Consider the following 17399-nt stretch of genomic DNA (forward strand, 5'->3'; position numbering starts at 1 on the left):
CCACACGACAACAATGCTAGGAATGCAATATACATGTCGGCCCATCTATGTGAAAAATTTGACATCCAATCATCGGACCTCTTATATAGGCTTTTTATGACCATACACAAATTCGAGAAATCATTTGAGAAACTCTTTGTCTTCTTGGATCCGCTGATGAGCTTAGATGACGTGCGATCTTGTACGCTGTATTCTCAAACTTCTAAAGGTACACTGAACGCGGAGAACTGCATTACCACAGAACGGTTAAACATCTTGGAGTATTTTCTACGACAGGCCAACAGAGTCAAGATCTCCATTCCCCGGCCCGACTGGGATACTAGCGCCTTCGTGATACGGCATGACCCCTACGTCCGATGGAGCCACACCCTGTTTGCTGAGTGGCTTGACGAAAACCTTCGATTGGTTGACATTAACATGCCAGGATCGCGCGGGAAAACGCCTCTAATGCTCGCATGCTGCTCAGAGAGTCCTGAGGCTGTTCTGATGCTACTTCGCTACGGCGCCAACCCCATGAAGCCTACGTATCCCCGTCACTTCTGGGGCAACGATAATGTGGACCTCCAGTTTTTGACGGGCGCGGCCTCTTACTGTTACCCACTTCACACGTTAGTGACAAAACTTAACGCTAACGTGTTTTGGAAGACGCACGCTGAGTTTATGGACCCCGCCATTAGAGAAGAAATTTCTAAGCGACAGAAAGTAAGAGAAGCCCGTCTGATACGTTGCATCGAGTATTTCGCTCGTGCTCTGCTAAGGCTGTCGGTGAGAGTGATAGAGGCGAGGAATTCGCGTCATCACACGGCGTCGTACCTGGGCGGGTTCTACCTCCACCCCGTCTACAGTGACGCGTTCCTGCGCTCGCGGACGCATGGGCCGGCCGAGCTCCAACATATCTGCCGCTTCTACATAAGACAGAGTTTGCATACCAACTTCCAGCTGCCGCAAGGAATTTACTCGCTGCCCCTGCCGACGCGACTAAAGGAGTATGTGGATTTATTGAGAGACTGAACAGCTTTGGGAACGTTGCGAATGAAAAACATACCAAAGCATTGGGCTAGAATCTATCAAGAATCTGGCATTTCGTCGCGTTACGCGTTCCACTGTTATTTCACTGGTTTTCCTCTCAATAGAAGAGTAAAGCTTTCAAAGGTAGGAGGACGAGTTCGAATCTTAGAAACAAATGAGATGCAGATCTTGATATTTATCAGTTCATCGCGCGAATAAATCTGGACAAAGAAAGCTACAAATATATCTTTCAAAAAACTTACTCAACTACACTTAAAACATCTATGCGGTTTATTGTAAGTTTACTTACTGTGAACACATAATTCTCAAAGCCGAGAATTTCTTATAAATGTGACCCATAACAATTATGATGGCAGTTTTTAATGTGAAAAATGTTCTTCTCATATTATCATGTTTACAAATAAAATAAAGACAATGCGAGGGAATGTTTGTCACGCACTTTCAAAAATCTTTGAAAAATTGTAAAATTGGTCGGACTTCAAAGACAGATTTAAACTCAATTCTAATCTAAGTGTTTAGAAAAGTATACAATACAAAAAACAAAATTATGCCCACGTTTGACATGTGCATTTCATCAAAATGACCACTTCTTGAATATCATAAAAATATCATAAAAACGGATATAACTGTGTATAACAATAAAAAATACCATTCAGATCTTTTCATCCAACAAAGCCTTTCTGGCTTGAGATTCAGTTTTTTTTCTTTGGTATCCAACCAGTGAAAATACAAGTACATGGCACGTAAAACAACATTCAAAGACATATTCTTCTGACAAAACTACTGACCAAGCTTTGCACTGGACAAGCTATCCTGTATGGCATATAAAACATAATTTCAATGGTTTGTTAACTATACTTAGAACTTTTAAACTCAAATGTCTTTGTCACAAAAGCATCATACTGAAATTGTCCTCAACACATAGACTGCATTCCCAGAGATTTAGATCGATCCATCCGGATCGACCTAACTCCCTGGGGGTTCACGCTAAATTGCTGTCAGCCGAGCGCACACGACAGTTAATTACCCCCTTACAGCTTTTAGTAGACGGGACAGACATTTAAGCCGGCTAAGCTGACAGTAATCTAGTGAGACTCCCCACGGGGAATGTGGGAATGGGGTCATACACCCCATTTCCATAGATTTTTAGATCGATCTATCCCTGTGGAGAGTCTCACTAGATTACTGTCAGCTTGGCCGGCTTAAGTGTCTGTCCCGTCTACTAAAAGCTGTAAGGGGGTAATTAACTATGGTGCCTGCTCGGCTGACTGCAATTTAGCGTGAACCCCCAGGGAGTTAGGTCGATCTAAAACTTAATCTTTAGATCGATCTAAATCTCTAGGAAAGCACCCATAGTTAAGTACTATTTCCCCAAAATGAGACCTAGCTAATTCTGTAAACACCAATTATGAGCATTCTGGAACATTCTCAACCATGGTGATGTTGCTGTCGTTCCCTTCCATTCCTGCGGCATCCAAGGCCATTGCCAGGGCAACACACATCTCTCGGGGTGAGGCATCATGGCAAGATGGCGGCCATCTTCAGAGCAGACAGCACAAGTGCCATCTGGTGAGCCATTAGGATTGAGTGGATACTTCATGGTGGGGTTGCCCAAGTCATCCACAAAAGCCATTGGTAATAAATGTTTGGATTTGTGGGAGTCATGGATAGAATTGTTTTTGAAGACAAAACGGCCTGAAATAAAAGAGAGGGAATTTGAGAAGTTTTCTGCACGGAATTATACTGCACATATACTATAGTCCTTGTACAAATTTTGCACTTATTTTTGAAGTTGTCCAAAAATACATTTTTGAAAGTAAAAAATCCACTCAATTTCATCACTTTGGTAATATGATTGAGCACTAAAGTACATGCCAGATCCATTTCATTTTCTTGGGCTCAATTTGAAAGATTGGTTTAAAAGCCTTACAGCAGATTCCAAGCAACTTTTAATTTTAGTGTTACTGTCACTTTACCACAAAGCTTACATGGTTTTTTGAAATTATCATTTAAAAAATATAGAGTTATTCACCTTCCCCATGAGCTATCCATATTCCAATGACTGAGCCCTCCATGCCCTGTAACATGATGGCTGGGCTGGGCAGGATCTTCACAGTAGGGAAGCGAGACTCATATCTACCAGACTCATTGTGATCCAGGAACAAACCTTGGTTGTGAGTTTCTTCTGAAATGTGAGCTAGCTATTTTAATAAACATGTATATGAAATGATAACAGATAATTACATCTACATAAGAGACCATGTAACTAAGCCTAGGCATTAAATTTCATACCCCTTTTACATATTATTTCCATTCACCCATATAACTAAGTCTAGGCATTAAATTTCATACCCCTTTTACATATTATTTTCATTCACACATGAAAATTCCATGCCCATACCTTTAAGCTAAAAAAGTTTCAAACATACATACTGTTACCCATACCTGTATAGTCGTCAAGAGGGGCCACCCAGCCCAGAAGTGCCATCAGCTGGCAGCCATTACACACTCCCAGACTAAATGTGTCAGGTCTGGTCCTGAACGCATCCAACTGGGAGCGCACCTTGGAGTTGAACAAACATGTCGCTGCCCAACCTAAAAATCAAAAATTTTTAAAGATTTACATCATTTACCTAAACTATTTTATCTCAATAAATGAATTGAATGTGCAATTTAAACTAAACACGGTGGAGTTCCACTAATGCATTATCATTTTAATTAATCAATTTATCTATTTCTCATCAACAGATTTCACATTTTCTCTTATGGGCACTATCTCTTTTACAAATAGGTCACACATAACTTTTTAAAAGCAAATAATCCATCAATTTGTGAAAGAGATCTTTACAACCACATGTAGACAAAATATATTCTGGCACACAACATTTTAGGACATCTACCTTTAGAAGACCCCAGCACATCTGCGTAACTGAAACCTCCAACGAAAACCACTCCACGAAATTGTTCCAGAGAGATGGCCCCAGTGCAGAGATCCTGCATATTTACATCCCATACTTCAAATCCTGCCAGATACAGGGCTGCCACCATCTCACGGTCCCCATTACTACCCTCTTCTCGTATCACAGCTACCTTAGGTTTCTTGGGCTCTATATAGAGAAAGTTATAATTATCTACCAATGAAATGGTTTTATCTGGCAAAACATTTTAAGTCCTATAAACTGGATTCAATTATTTCAATTATGTATGTGCATGTTTAAAACAGTTAAGACATTTACTTTTAAATATTCAAATCTATTAGTGGTATATTGGTATTTGAAGTCATATGAAAAGATATGTTTCAACATCAGCAACAACAACAAAAAAATATATCAAAGACAAATTCTTTAGTTTAATGATGCTTTATCATAACTAAAAATAATAATTTAAAAAACCTCTTATTTGTGACTATACTTTCTAAATTTACCAGCTTACCCATTCCATCAACAACACCATTGTTCAAAATGTCTGCTGGCATCTCAGAGGGGTCAAAGGTCAGATGATAAGGTGGTGCTGTTCTGGTCTTAAGTCCCAAGGCTTCCTGCTCCACACACTGTGGGTTAGTTTGTAAACGCTCCAGGTGGAAACTTGTCTCCTCCCAGATGTCACGCAAGTCAGCCATCTTGTTCTCAAGAACTAACCTGTTGTTGTATTTTACCATTATCTGAGGGAAATACAAAAAAATAAGAATCAATCAGATGAACTTATAACCTACTCTAATAGAAGAGCAAAATGTTCAGTTATTTCCAATAAAACATACACATACTACTGTAACATAAGTATTCATATCTTAAACTATTTTCTAATAAAATTTCAACCAACAAATTTTCTTAGAAAAAAAGAATAAATAAATCATGAAATGGTAACTTACGTAATATAACAATATAAGAAAATTATGTTCCTGGTATATATTCATTAAAGACACTAATACCCAAATCAGCTTGCACTATTCTTGTAATGAACAGTGAGAGAAAAATATTTAATCATCTACTTAAGAGTTCAGATCCATCCTCTACTCTACTCACCTTAGGTTGTGTGCTCTCTCCCAAGGAATGACCAAGTTTATGACAAGGAATGTTCTTCTCTCTGTAAGCTGCCACAACTTCTGTTACATTTTTCTCAGAGACTTCCAAAACAAGTCCCAGTTCTTCAGCAAACAAGACATCTATGAAAGTGTCTAAAATGAAGAAGAATCATCATGAACATCTGATAACTATATATAATGAACACCATGAAATAAATATGTACATCTGCAGCTTACCTGTGTCTTCACCAGAGGGTATATCCACATCCAGCCCACAGTTTCCAGCAAAAGCCATCTCCAGCAGACAGGTGACCAGTCCTCCATCGCTGACATCATGACCAGCGGTCAGCAGGTGGCCTGGAAGCAGAGTGTAACATGGGCCAGTCGACAATACATACAAGTGTTATGTCTGTCAAAGCAAAATTACTCATTTTTATTTATTAACTTGAGCAGCATTTTAGATAAACAGCTCAAGCAAGTTTCAGCTTATACCAAATAACCATTTGGATGGCACAGTGTTCACAAGGCCAAAATTATTTTTAAAAAACACAAAGAGACAAAAAAATCATTTTAAAAAAATTAAAAAAGAAACAAATTATCAGCCCATGCTTGTTGAACTTGACATGCAAATGGGATCATTAATATAATGGTAACAAAAACATGCACAGCTCTGGCATTGCAGACAAGGCTCAGTTGACAGACATACGTACAGATAAAAATATTTCTTTAAACAGAAATTAAAAAACTGCAAACTAAATCTTCAGTAAGATACCAAGGCTGCACTTAGTTCCATCCTACCTCTGATAAGCTGCTGTGTTATGTTAAAGGCTTGTGAGAACTGCTCTGGTTTGTCCAAGTCTGGTGACCTGTCTCCTATCTGTTTATAACACTGGGCTAGGGCACTGCCTCCCAATCTGTGGTGTCCACTACCCATCTCAACATATAGGATAACACCTAAAATATACAGAACATAGCAAATGCAACTGTCTTTAACAAATATGCAAAAGAAAAACCAAATGACACCTTATCATCAATGTCCAAATTAACATATCAATGTAGAATGGTAAGAAATAGCATGAATACAAACAAAGCCTTAGCTTTCAAATATTTTATATGTTTGAGTATTAAAAACATGTTTTCCCAGGCTCTTCTAAAGTGTCTCCAAAAACACTTCAAAGCTGTCAAGTCATTCAAAGTAGACATTCCATCAATCTTTCTATTTAGTGTGCTACCTTTTCCTCCTGGGCACTTCAGATCTGGAGTGACAGTGGCCGAGATGTCTGGACAGCCCACATAGGTTGACACCACCAGGGAACCTGACCAACAGAGAAAAAATGTCTACCATACTGACTGTCAAAGGCCATTTTCTCAGCATGAGATGCATATTTTATACTATTCATATATAATTAAAAACTATAATAAACAATTTAGCAGGATTCAGTTTTTCATAATTCTAATGAGTTTAGCTAGCAAGAGATGTATAAGAATATCAGCCACATGTAGCAAAATTGCATCAAACTGCATATAAGCACTCCATACAAGATTGAATGTCACTCGGACTTTAATTATACCACTTGACTTTCTAAATAGCCTACCTGGTGCTTTAACAGTATCTTCCTGCACCCTTGCAGCCATACTGAGTGAGTCTTTTCCTCCATCCACAGCCACACCCAGTTGCTGCATGACATCACACATAGCTTGGCACGCATCAAACAGTCGGACTCCTTCCCCAGGTAACTTTGCAGCCCACATCCAGTTTCCACTGCATTTCACATCCTGATGAGTGAGAAGGGTCAATCAAATACATATTTCTTAAATCTTTTGTCAGTTTTATTAAGTGCACACTTTCTTAGAATCCAAACTGAAAAGATACATGTAAAAGTATGTTTTACCTTCAGATCTGTGACTAGAGCAAATACTAAGTTTGTCAGTGCCTCTCCAACTGACATCCTAGCTCCACATTTGGGGTCCACCAGTCCTTTGATTGGCTGTTCTCCAATAGCAGTGGCTCCACCAACCTTAAAAGTTAAAATATGGTGTATTTAGTACAATATCCTTCAAAAACAAAGAAAAAACTGTATAACAATTTAGGTGGATCTTCATGTACTTAACATAAACTATAAGTGACAATGATGATACCTTGTCAAAATGAGACAGTGCTGTGACGGCCACATCTGCCAGTGGAGTATGAAGTGGACCAACACACTGTTGTTGGGCAACCAGACCTGTCACTGAACGATCAACCTAAAACCAAGACAAGAACAAGAGTGGTTAGCGAGCTGTGGTACCCCTCAATTCAAACAAGGAATTTCTGTGAGCAATTTGCAATTTTTTTTCACATCATTTTAACTATATTTATAGAAAGTGCCAACTGTGTCATTTGTTACCCACTTTGTTAGTTAGGTATCTCTTGCTGGCCACAGCAGGAAGTCTAAGCACCCTGTGCAAGGCTTCCATTACTTGTAAGTTATCAGGCAGCTCCAGGGACTCAAGGATGGAGGGAATCCTGGTCAGCTTAAATACCTACAACATTTCCAATAATATATCATTTGGTGCTTCCCAACTTTTATCAGTGATTCAAATGCAGTATTTAATAATGTTTCACATTTTCATCAACACAATTTATGTTTAGGGAACAGATGCACTATAAGTTAAACCACATGCTCAATGATGCTTATCAATATGTGATGTAATTTCAGGTAAGCCATATTTTAATCTTATTAATTCAAAAACCAGCCTTCATATGTCTGTTATCAATGGTGCCATGATTACCTTCCTTGGCATAGACCCCAGCACATGTTTGAGTTCCAAGTCTACTGGGTACAGACTGTGGTGGTCAGGACAGCTCCTTTTAATGTCTGGCTCATCAGACTTGGTGGAATGGGAAAAATTTTCAAGCTTGATCTAAAACATTTGACGGTAAAGTATATTAAGAATATATTTAATCGGTAAAATTTGTTTATAATGCCAAAATAGATAACACCTACAGAATAAAGAAATTGTGCCTGAAAAGTGAAAAAAAAATCAAATTCTAAAATATACCACCAATCTGAAAAAAAAAAACTGCCACTCTTTAATTCTTGGAGATAAAACAAATAACTTTTTGGTATACCACAAAAGGCCACTATGTACACTATGTACACTGTGGACACTATGTACTCTGACATGTATCTTTAGTATGAAAGTTTATTTGTAGGATGTCAGAATGAAAGCAGAATGTCCAGTCCTCCTTACCACCCCATCTCCAGTCACAGTGCCCACAAAGGACACGTCACACTTCTCCCTGCGTCCAATTCTGGCCAGCAGCTCCTTGTCCGTTTCTCGTATCAGAAGGGCGTTGGATTCCTGGTATTCGGCTCCCCACAGCTCCATGATGCTAATAGTGGGATCACCCAGTTTGAAGTCATCTGCTCTGATAATGGCTCCAGCTGGGTCTACTATTTCTTTCAACACATTACCTTACAAATTAAAGAAAAAATAATTTAAATGACATTTGTTAAGAACTTTCTATCATACTGTAGAGTTTGAAGGTGGTTAATTTTTTTTTAACTTTACAGTAAAATTTTAGCAATGCAGCAATAAAAGTCTAAAAAATTTCCTCTTTCTAGAGAAAACATTGTGGATACACTTACTTTTACATACTCCTAACACTTACCATTTCCCCCTGCTCCCTGGTCATGTATACTTCTTATGGGATTCTCCGTGCTTCGTTCTATACATGCCCGTATGACCCTATTGACTTTCTGTTCCATCTCTGCATCCCCTCTTTGCACAGCACCAAAGTCCAACTCGGATGTGTTGTCACCCTGGACTTGTATGGATGAGGCTGCCCCACCTCCAACACCAATACGATACACAGGCCCTCCAACCTTAACAACCTCCATGCCTAGAAATCAATTAATTTTTTTTTACTCTTGAAAAATGGAAACAATATCAAATTCAACATTTAATGGTTATAATTTATAAATCTTGACATTTTAAAGTAATAAAAACAGAATGACATGAAGAGATGTATTTACTTTATGATTTGCTTAAAATTATGAATGAAACTAAACTTTATACAGTTTATCAGGGTGTTCGCAAACATCTTATTTCAAATCATTTATATGATTCAATAAATTTATCACTGGGGTTCATGTACCAGGTTTTGCCTCCTCCTTGCTGACATGTATGTGATCCAGACTACCCAATCCTCCACTGAACATGACAGGTTTAATCCACTCCCGTCTCTCACCACCTGGCAACATCAGTCCACAGGACCTGGCAAACCCAGCCAGCAGCGGCTCGCCAAACTTGTTCCCATAGTCTGAGGCCCCATTGCTAGCCTCTATGGCAATATGTAATGGCTTGGCAAAGTTATTTGGATAGGTGAAGGAGTCATCCTCCCAGGGCTGGGAATAACCTGGGCAAATGATACATATAAAAAAATTAAAATAATTGTAACATTACATGTTTCAAAACTGTAGCTTTTGCTATTTTACAGTGTGCAATTATCATCTGTTTACATAACTATATGTAGTAGACTGATAAAAATTCACAAAGGCAAAACTAAATTTAGAATTTTTTTACTTTTTTATCCACCGAAATTTATGATAATTTTTTTTGTATGTTTACTGCTTAATCCTTATAAATTATCAAAGGTGTAGACCTGAATATATCTGATATTTTCAGGACTGTATACCATACAATATTTTTTTCATATCTATATCATCTTTCACTCACCTGGTATTCTGAGGTTCCCAAAGCAGTAACCAGCTGTGCCAGCCACTACATGAGCACCTGTTCCAGTGCTGTGCACGTCCCGGATTCTGCCTCCTGTGCCTGTTGTAGCACCAGGAAAAGGAGCCACACCTGATGCAAATAAGAAGATATATGTATATGGTTCATATCTTAATAATTATAAATTGCAAGCAGATTTTGTCCTTTGATTACACGTTTTAACAAGGCAGCAAAGCTGTCAAATGTACAGACAAAAAACAGGAAAAAAAAGATGCAAAATAGGTCAATTTGTCAATTTTTGATGCAATAATAAATAATGCTTATAATAGCACAGTCTGTCAACAGTGATTTTTAATCATGCACAACAGGTAACATGGTCAATAACAGGAGCAGATCCAGAGATATTTTCTGACAGTATTCCAAAGTATCTATGTTGATCCATCCTCCATTTTGATGGTCTTCCAACAGAAAAAAAAATAGATACCAGTCAATATAAACTTAATAACCTGACTGTCTTCCGGAAGACCCAGAAGATGGTCTCAATCCCCCTTCAATAAGATTACAGTTTCAGAACCATGAAAGACCAAAGTCACATGATGAAAGTCTCAATATTTGAAAAATGATGACAGTGCATAAAATAATATAACATAATGTTTAAAGACATAAAAAACAATACAACTGCTTATGTGGAAATACAGAAAATGAGCAGAGCCTCAGGTGGATGGAAGTTATAAGTCACAAATGCCAGTGTTTGAGAAAAAAATTAACAAGGCAGCAATTGTTGATTATTATTGATTATTGTCCTCTTTGGCCCACTTCTGACAGTTCCTGAAAATTTCAGCAAAATCGGTCCATAACTTTTTGAGTTATGTTGATGACAGACAAACAGGGGTGAAAATATAACCTCCTTGGCAGAGGTAAATATAATTCCAATGAAGCTGCTATTCAAACTTTTAATCTTTGAGTTTGATATATATATATATATATATATATATATATATATATATATATATATATATATATATCAAAAACTTATTTGCAATATTAAACAAAATTTACCTGCATAATTATCACTGCTTCCTTATTATTAATCTAGCAGAGAGCTTTACCTTTGGGAGTTTACAGGGAAATATCAACAAGTGTGCTTTATGTAACCTCATTTAATGGCCTATCAATTAGGCAAATTACTTTAAAACACTGAAATTAGCTAAGTGATACCCAAGGGAAATTTACAGACTAACCCTCTCAAAGGTCTTTCAGGCCCATAAGTCACAACTTAAGAAAAGCACAAAACAATAATGCACAAAATAGGAGACTACCAATTCTGATGCAATAATACATTATCTTTAACTGCACAGTCAACATTAAATTTTAATTTTGCACAACAGGTAACACCGACGAAAGTAAAAGCATAAGGCTTCAGGCCCATCAGAGTTCAAGTTTATGCTTAGAAAGTGCCAGAATGAGAAAAATGAAAATTTCACACAAAATTGAATAAAATTCAATAATAAATGATAACCCAATTTACCTGGCTTTCTAATTTAACTACATGCCAATCCTAAAAATCATACTAATAAGTTAAATATAATAATAAACACAGTTTTCTTTTCATAATGTTTGCAGTAGCAGTGCAAAAAGATTATTGTCAATTTTGATGTAACATTACATAATAAATTATGTAATAATTATCACCAATTTTTGATTATTGACTATAAATAGCATGGACATGTAGCTTCATGTCCATGGGAGCTCCGAGTCCCACAATGAAAATGCCAAAAAGATAATGAATATTTCACTAAAATGTATAACTTCCAGAAAAAGAAGCCAATTAGACTGCTTTTCCAACTCGGGCTGCATTTTAGTCATGTGTTTCTTTTTTGAAAGTTTGACAATCATAAGTAACACGGTTTTCCCATAATGGTCATCATGGCAGCAGCACCAAAAATTGTGTTTTCTTCTATTTTGATGCAACATTACATAATGCTTAACAGCATAATGACCATCAATTTTTAATAATAAAATATATGTGTCATGGATTTTCAGAAAATGTGACTAGTATGGGTCTTCAAGCCCATGGAGGTTCTAAGTTGCACCTTGAATTGACCTGCGTATTATGAATATTCATCAGTTCTGTAAGTTTCAAGCCAAAAGGTAAAATGGTTTTCCACTTATCGTGTTATCGGTGCTGCATATATGCTGAAAAAAGTGAAAAAACAGCATAAATTCCCTAAAAATGGCCCAATCATGCTGATTTTCGAACTTGATCTGCGTATTATGAATATTCATCAGTTCTGTAAGTTTCAAGTCAAAAGGTAAAATGGTTTTCCACTTATCGTGTTATCGGTGCTGCATATATGCTGAAAAAAGTGAAAAAACAGCATAAATTCCCTAAAAGTGACCCGATCATGCTGATTTTCGAACTTGACCTGCGTATTATGAATATTCATCAGTTCTGCAAGTTTCAAGTCAAAAGGTAAAATGGTTTTCCACTTATCGTGTTATCGGTAAAAGTGCACGGCGACGATGGCGATGGCGACGACGGCGACGACAGACGCAGATGACGGCTATATGTACAGTGTACAGACACATCTGTGTCTGTACATAAAAAGTTCAACTGTGGTGGCATTTTAAAAGTTGGAGAGAAATATTTGAATATGGCAGTGATAGTATTTGCTGTCCTTTTCTCTCTCTCTCTCTCTCTCTCTCTTCTTCACCAATAGATTCGAAGTTTTTTTTAGATGATATGTCTTAAATCAATCTTTTGGCCAAAAAGGTGCATATTTGGGGAATTCATCTATCATCTACAAAAAAACTACCCACACTTCTATTTAGCCACATTCATGTCTCATTCATGTCTGTCTTTCTGCCTGTAAGTTTACCTGTGGGGAAGTTGTGTGTCTCTGCAGTGAGTAAGATGTGTCTGGTTATATCATCTTTGGCTACAAATCTGCTGGGTACACTGGTTTCTTCAGGGTACACAAGGTGCACTGGGAACCCCTTGATGGCACTGTTAACAGCAAAGAAAAGGTGAACTGTTATGAGAGTACAAACAGTAAATAGTAAGTGCACATATGTCTTCAACAGTTTTAAGTACAGGAACTGACAAAATGTTCCTGATGTATATATAAATATAAATTAATTTTCAATTTGTATAAAAATACATTAAAAAATACCGTTATCCAGCATATATCATAGCATGTTTGTTCATAGATAAACATGCGCATCTTAAGTAATCACTTTGACAAAAAATAACTAAATTAAGTTAGCATTACTCAAGCATTATTTTATCTATTCATTTATTTTGTATACAGTAACATATAATATGAAATGATGCAAAAAAAAAATAAAAAAACCAAAAAACAAGTAAACAAGTTAAGTACAATATTATTATTGGTTGTGACAGGTGCATTTAAAAAATGAAATCAAACAATATGAGTCTGCAAAATAAAAAAAAAAAAAATAATAATAATAATAAATGCATTACTGACCTGCTGTTGTCATTAAACTTGATGACATTGTTAGGGTTGGACTGATCTTGTGTCTTCATAATCATGGAGAACAGAGAGTCAGGACATTCCTGGCCATCAACCACAATTCTGCCCTTGAAGAACCAGTGACGGCAGTGCTCACTGCAACACAGATTAACATGTAATTACTGGACACTCTGTCTTACAATCAGCTGAACAAATATATCAGACATGAGCCTAGGTTTAAAAAAAAAGCCTCTGAACAGATTTTTTGCAGATCTACCGGTAGACGAATCTCAGGAACCATCAGAATTTAATTAAAAAACGTTCCGCGTTTCCGCAGAAAAAGCTCATGTCCGATATATATGGTTTATTTACATTTACCAAAACCATAGAAATAACAATGAAAAGGTTTGTCAGTACCTCTGCAACAAAATAAGGCCAACATTTGTGTGAGATAATGAACCAGAAATAGTTTACAAAGCACAAGAAAATGTTGTACTTGTGTCAGAGTGGAAGATTATGACTTATTTTACATTCAATGGTTTAAAAAATCCAATTATAAAGTAATACAATTCTAAGGCTTATATGTTAACATCTCTATGCTTCTAGTCTAATCTAGTTTACCTGTTTGATTGAGCCAAGTCAAAGCATTCTACATTGGTGGGGTTACGTTTTACTTCTTCTTTGAACAATTTAGTATAATAGTCCAGGTCCCAGGCATCAAAGGCAAGACCTGCAGAAACACTACTAACAATAGAGTCAATATCTACTATATCATATTGGTCCTACAGAGTTAGATTGACTCAACTTGGCTGGAAACATGACCATAGTCTCTTGCCAAATATCAATAGACTATATGCATTAAATCAAAAATTTTAAATAGGCATGCAATGCAGTACTTCATACAGCTAAAAAATTAAAATTTCCTAGAAACTTTTGCTTTTTTTTTTGTTAATCACCAATTATACCATATCCCAAACTGTTCACAGATTTTTTATCCATACACTACAGTTTCAAGAACTAAGATTCTTCTTTACGAGTCTCTCTCATAATGGAGTTGGAGTCAGGTGAAATAAATTGTGACAGTGGAAAATTTAAGAGCTGGTTTATAGAACAAAATTTCCTCAGTCAATGGTTATGGTTAGGGTATACCATAGTGATAAGGGAGAATTTCTAATATTTCCATTTTATTAACTATGCACTTTTCTGACAAAAATCAAGGAAAATGTTATCCAACCCATCTGTCCATTCTAGACCATTATTGCAATAAAGTGTAACTTTGGGGATTGGTAGACCTTTCATTAAGAATGTGCATGTCCATAATTTTAATACACCTGGCTGTAGGGCTGCATCGAGGGGGGGGGGGGGGGAATCTACTTTTTAAATAATTTTAAGTTGATACTTTTAAATATCCATGTGTAAAGACAGCTTTCCTTTATTGCTGACATGACATTAATTTTATTTTCAATTTCTATAATCAAATCACAGGCAATGGCATGGCTATCTAGGGAATGGGGTCCCTGGGAGTAAGCTACTCTTCACAGCCTGGCAAAGTGCAGAGATATGCAATGGCTACCCACAGACCCCATCTAGTTACTTTCAGTTTTGCTATATAAAATTGCACCATGCAGCGTGTGCCTTGAATAAGAATTTGTCTCACACAGTGCCCTACCTAAATCTGAATTAACTTTTTCTAATGCTGCTTGGCCTTCTCCAATGACATCCACTTCATATACTGTCTCTGGCTTAACCTGTGCATTTAATGTAATATTTATGTCATAAATCAATCTTAAAATCATAAGAAATGATGATCAAAGAATTTATTGCAGTTCAGCATCACTAAACGTTTAATGCGCAAACATAGTTTCAATGATATTGTTCTGCAGGAAAATGTGTTCTTTGTCCTAATTTAATTATGTGCGATTAATAAGTCACGACTATACTACTTAGACACAAACATTCACTCTAGATCACCATGCAGAAAAAAAAAATTGAAGAGACATAGGCAAAAAAGTAAGGAAAGCAATCAAAACAAATTCTAGGAAAAAACAATTAATTATATATTACCTGTAAATCGAAACAGCTGATTGGTGATAAATACCGACACTGTGTCATGGGATCATGAAGTCCTTCCACGAGGGTACTTTCCACATCTGCTGTTTTTAAGGGGGTGTCACCACCAGCTTTAGATGTGTCAATTTTGATGTAATATATTGTTGAGTATTCTATACGTGTGATGTCTGCAAGTCCCACCGAGTGGCACATTGATACAGCATTGGTAGAGAAAGCTGTGGAAAAATTCAGCCTGGAATATTAATAAATTTCCTCTGTGTAATTATCTGGAAATATGTTTGAAACAAAATGATGTTGAACACAAATGAACAATACTTTTAACTGCTCCAGCTTTGCCAACCACAATAAATGCCATTTTCTTGCATGGTCTTTGAGAGTATACCCGATATATTTAAATATTAAATGCCATATATGCTACAGAGGTATACATAGAAATCAAGACCTTATTTCAATGAATATTTCCCATCCTCTGTCTTGAAAATACGATGGTTTATATCATCAATTTAATCATTATCTTCATATTGTTCATAGCATATATTATTTGCACATTCTATTGTTGGGTGATGGTCATTGTAAAAATAAATGCATCAGTACCAAAATAAATCAAGACACAAATAACAAACTTACGTAACACGTACTAGTGCTATATACCAGCCCTACCTAGGTCCTATCTCAATAAGAAATTCTCCCTCTGTGTCATGGATATCTGGCAGATAGCTCAAGGAGGCCAGCTTATCTTGCTCAAATGGGGTAGACAGTATCCATTCTAACTTTGCTCTGTCTGCCTTAGTCAAAACTGAAAATAATTAGAAAATATTTTAAACATTATAAACTATTCTGAGTCAACAGCTGAAACTCAAATAGAAAGAATTTTCAATCAGTTAATAATTGATAAACCTAATAATTTATTTGATATAGTAAACCTCTTAGATAATCAGATAGGCTGTAATTTTTGGAAAAAAATATTCCACATAAAATAAATTTTATAAATATTTTAAAAACTTAAATACAAAAGTTTCAATCTGTATCAATAAAATAAATAACAAACCTCTTAATATAAAAAAATAAATAAATAAATCAGAAAGGTTATTTATTATACAGTGTATATATTCCCTACCCTTTTCATCTACAACTTCCACGTACAGACAAAACTCAGTCTTCACAGAGTCCACTGAGACCGCTGGCAGTAGAGAGGACACTTTCTTGGTTGCACTGACATCATCGCCGCTCTGGCAGGGAGTACGATAAAATCGCAGGACTGGCATCTGAAATAATGTTTTGTTTTATACCTGTCCACTAAAACATTGCTGTTTCTTTAAGGCCTGATAGAAATAACATTACGTTATGCGTTATGTTCCAGCAATAAACAGTTAAAACCTGTGGAAATGACAAAGCAATCATTTCAGGTTCCCTTGTCTTCTATTTTGTGAAAATATCTTGCGTAGCATGTAAGGCCGAAAACTGAGACAAAATAAAGTGGCTTTCACGGGTAACGTAAGTACCCAATGCGACCCTCTTTAATTTACTAAACAGACGCACTCGGTGACCTTAGTCGCCGGGTCCTATGTCGGCTACAAAATTATAAACAAACTTTAAAAAGATAGTCGGTTAAGGTTCTTAGTGCTTAAATGGCACCTTACCTTGTTGAAAAAATCGCAGCTTTCAAGTATATGTTTTGATTTGCGCAGTACATATATCACGCTATGAAAACAAATCAGTCCGAACGCACGTGTTCCGGTTTAGTACGCATGTGCATTGATAACAAGTAACAAGGGCCGGGGGGGGGGGGGGGGGGTATCGTGTGTGTGTGTGTGTGGAGGGGAGGGATGACTGCCCATCATTCTGGCCTAGGCCCTATATTATAGACAAGCGTGAAATGGTTGGGAATATATCAAACTCTGGTATTATAATAATAATAATAATAAATGTTTACGTTTTTTGTGTCATCTTTTATAATTTTTTTATGTATTTTTATTTATTATTTATGCTCTCATTGCGAATAAATAGATCATTTAAATTTTCCATTTCACAACATAACGCAATTCTTTGCAATTTTCAAATTTATACCATTGAGATAAATATCAAAA

General features: G+C 36.5%; 1 protein-coding gene across 2 annotated transcripts; it reads right to left on the bottom strand.

Annotated features, from left to right (window-relative positions):
• Positions 1 to 1281: 1281 nt before the first annotated feature.
• Positions 1282 to 17063, bottom strand: LOC106157702 (phosphoribosylformylglycinamidine synthase-like). 2 transcript variants are annotated; one of them, XM_013533425.2, is made up of 26 exons: positions 16953 to 17063; positions 16430 to 16577; positions 15973 to 16108; positions 15307 to 15544; positions 14912 to 14990; positions 13864 to 13972; positions 13258 to 13398; positions 12649 to 12776; positions 9773 to 9901; positions 9192 to 9452; positions 8706 to 8936; positions 8285 to 8508; positions 7823 to 7954; positions 7442 to 7573; positions 7190 to 7294; positions 6943 to 7068; positions 6646 to 6826; positions 6283 to 6366; positions 5849 to 6004; positions 5288 to 5407; positions 5052 to 5203; positions 4462 to 4690; positions 3930 to 4136; positions 3475 to 3624; positions 3062 to 3214; positions 1282 to 2724 (listed from the first exon to the last, which is right to left on the bottom strand). In XM_013533425.2, exons 2-26 carry the CDS (start codon positions 16575 to 16577, stop codon positions 2417 to 2419), a joined length of 4059 nt encoding a protein of 1352 aa, XP_013388879.2. In that variant the 5' UTR covers positions 16953 to 17063; the 3' UTR covers positions 1282 to 2416. The 2 variants fall into 2 exon arrangements, with proteins under 2 accessions (XP_013388879.2, XP_086866089.1); XM_087009963.1 differs by lacking the exon at positions 16953 to 17063 and adding an exon at positions 16690 to 16728.
• Positions 17064 to 17399: the final 336 nt, after the last annotated feature.

This window comes from Lingula anatina, chromosome 3 (assembly GCF_051362555.1).
Source record: "Lingula anatina isolate TDL-2025a chromosome 3, LinAna3.0, whole genome shotgun sequence".
In the NCBI taxonomy this organism is placed as follows: Eukaryota; Metazoa; Brachiopoda; class Lingulata; order Lingulida; family Lingulidae; genus Lingula; species Lingula anatina.

Bases quoted from the DNA above. Each gene is read 5' to 3' on its own strand.
- LOC106157702 (XM_087009963.1), bottom strand. From the start codon at position 16,713: ATGATTGCTTTGTCATTTCCACAG. The intron at 15,545-15,972 runs GTAGGGCTGGTA...TTAATATTCCAG, and splicing joins CTTATTGAGATAGGACCTAG to GCTGAATTTTTCCACAGCTT. The intron at 8,937-9,191 runs GTACATGAACCC...ATTGATTTCTAG, and splicing joins CAAGGAGGAGGCAAAACCTG to GCATGGAGGTTGTTAAGGTT.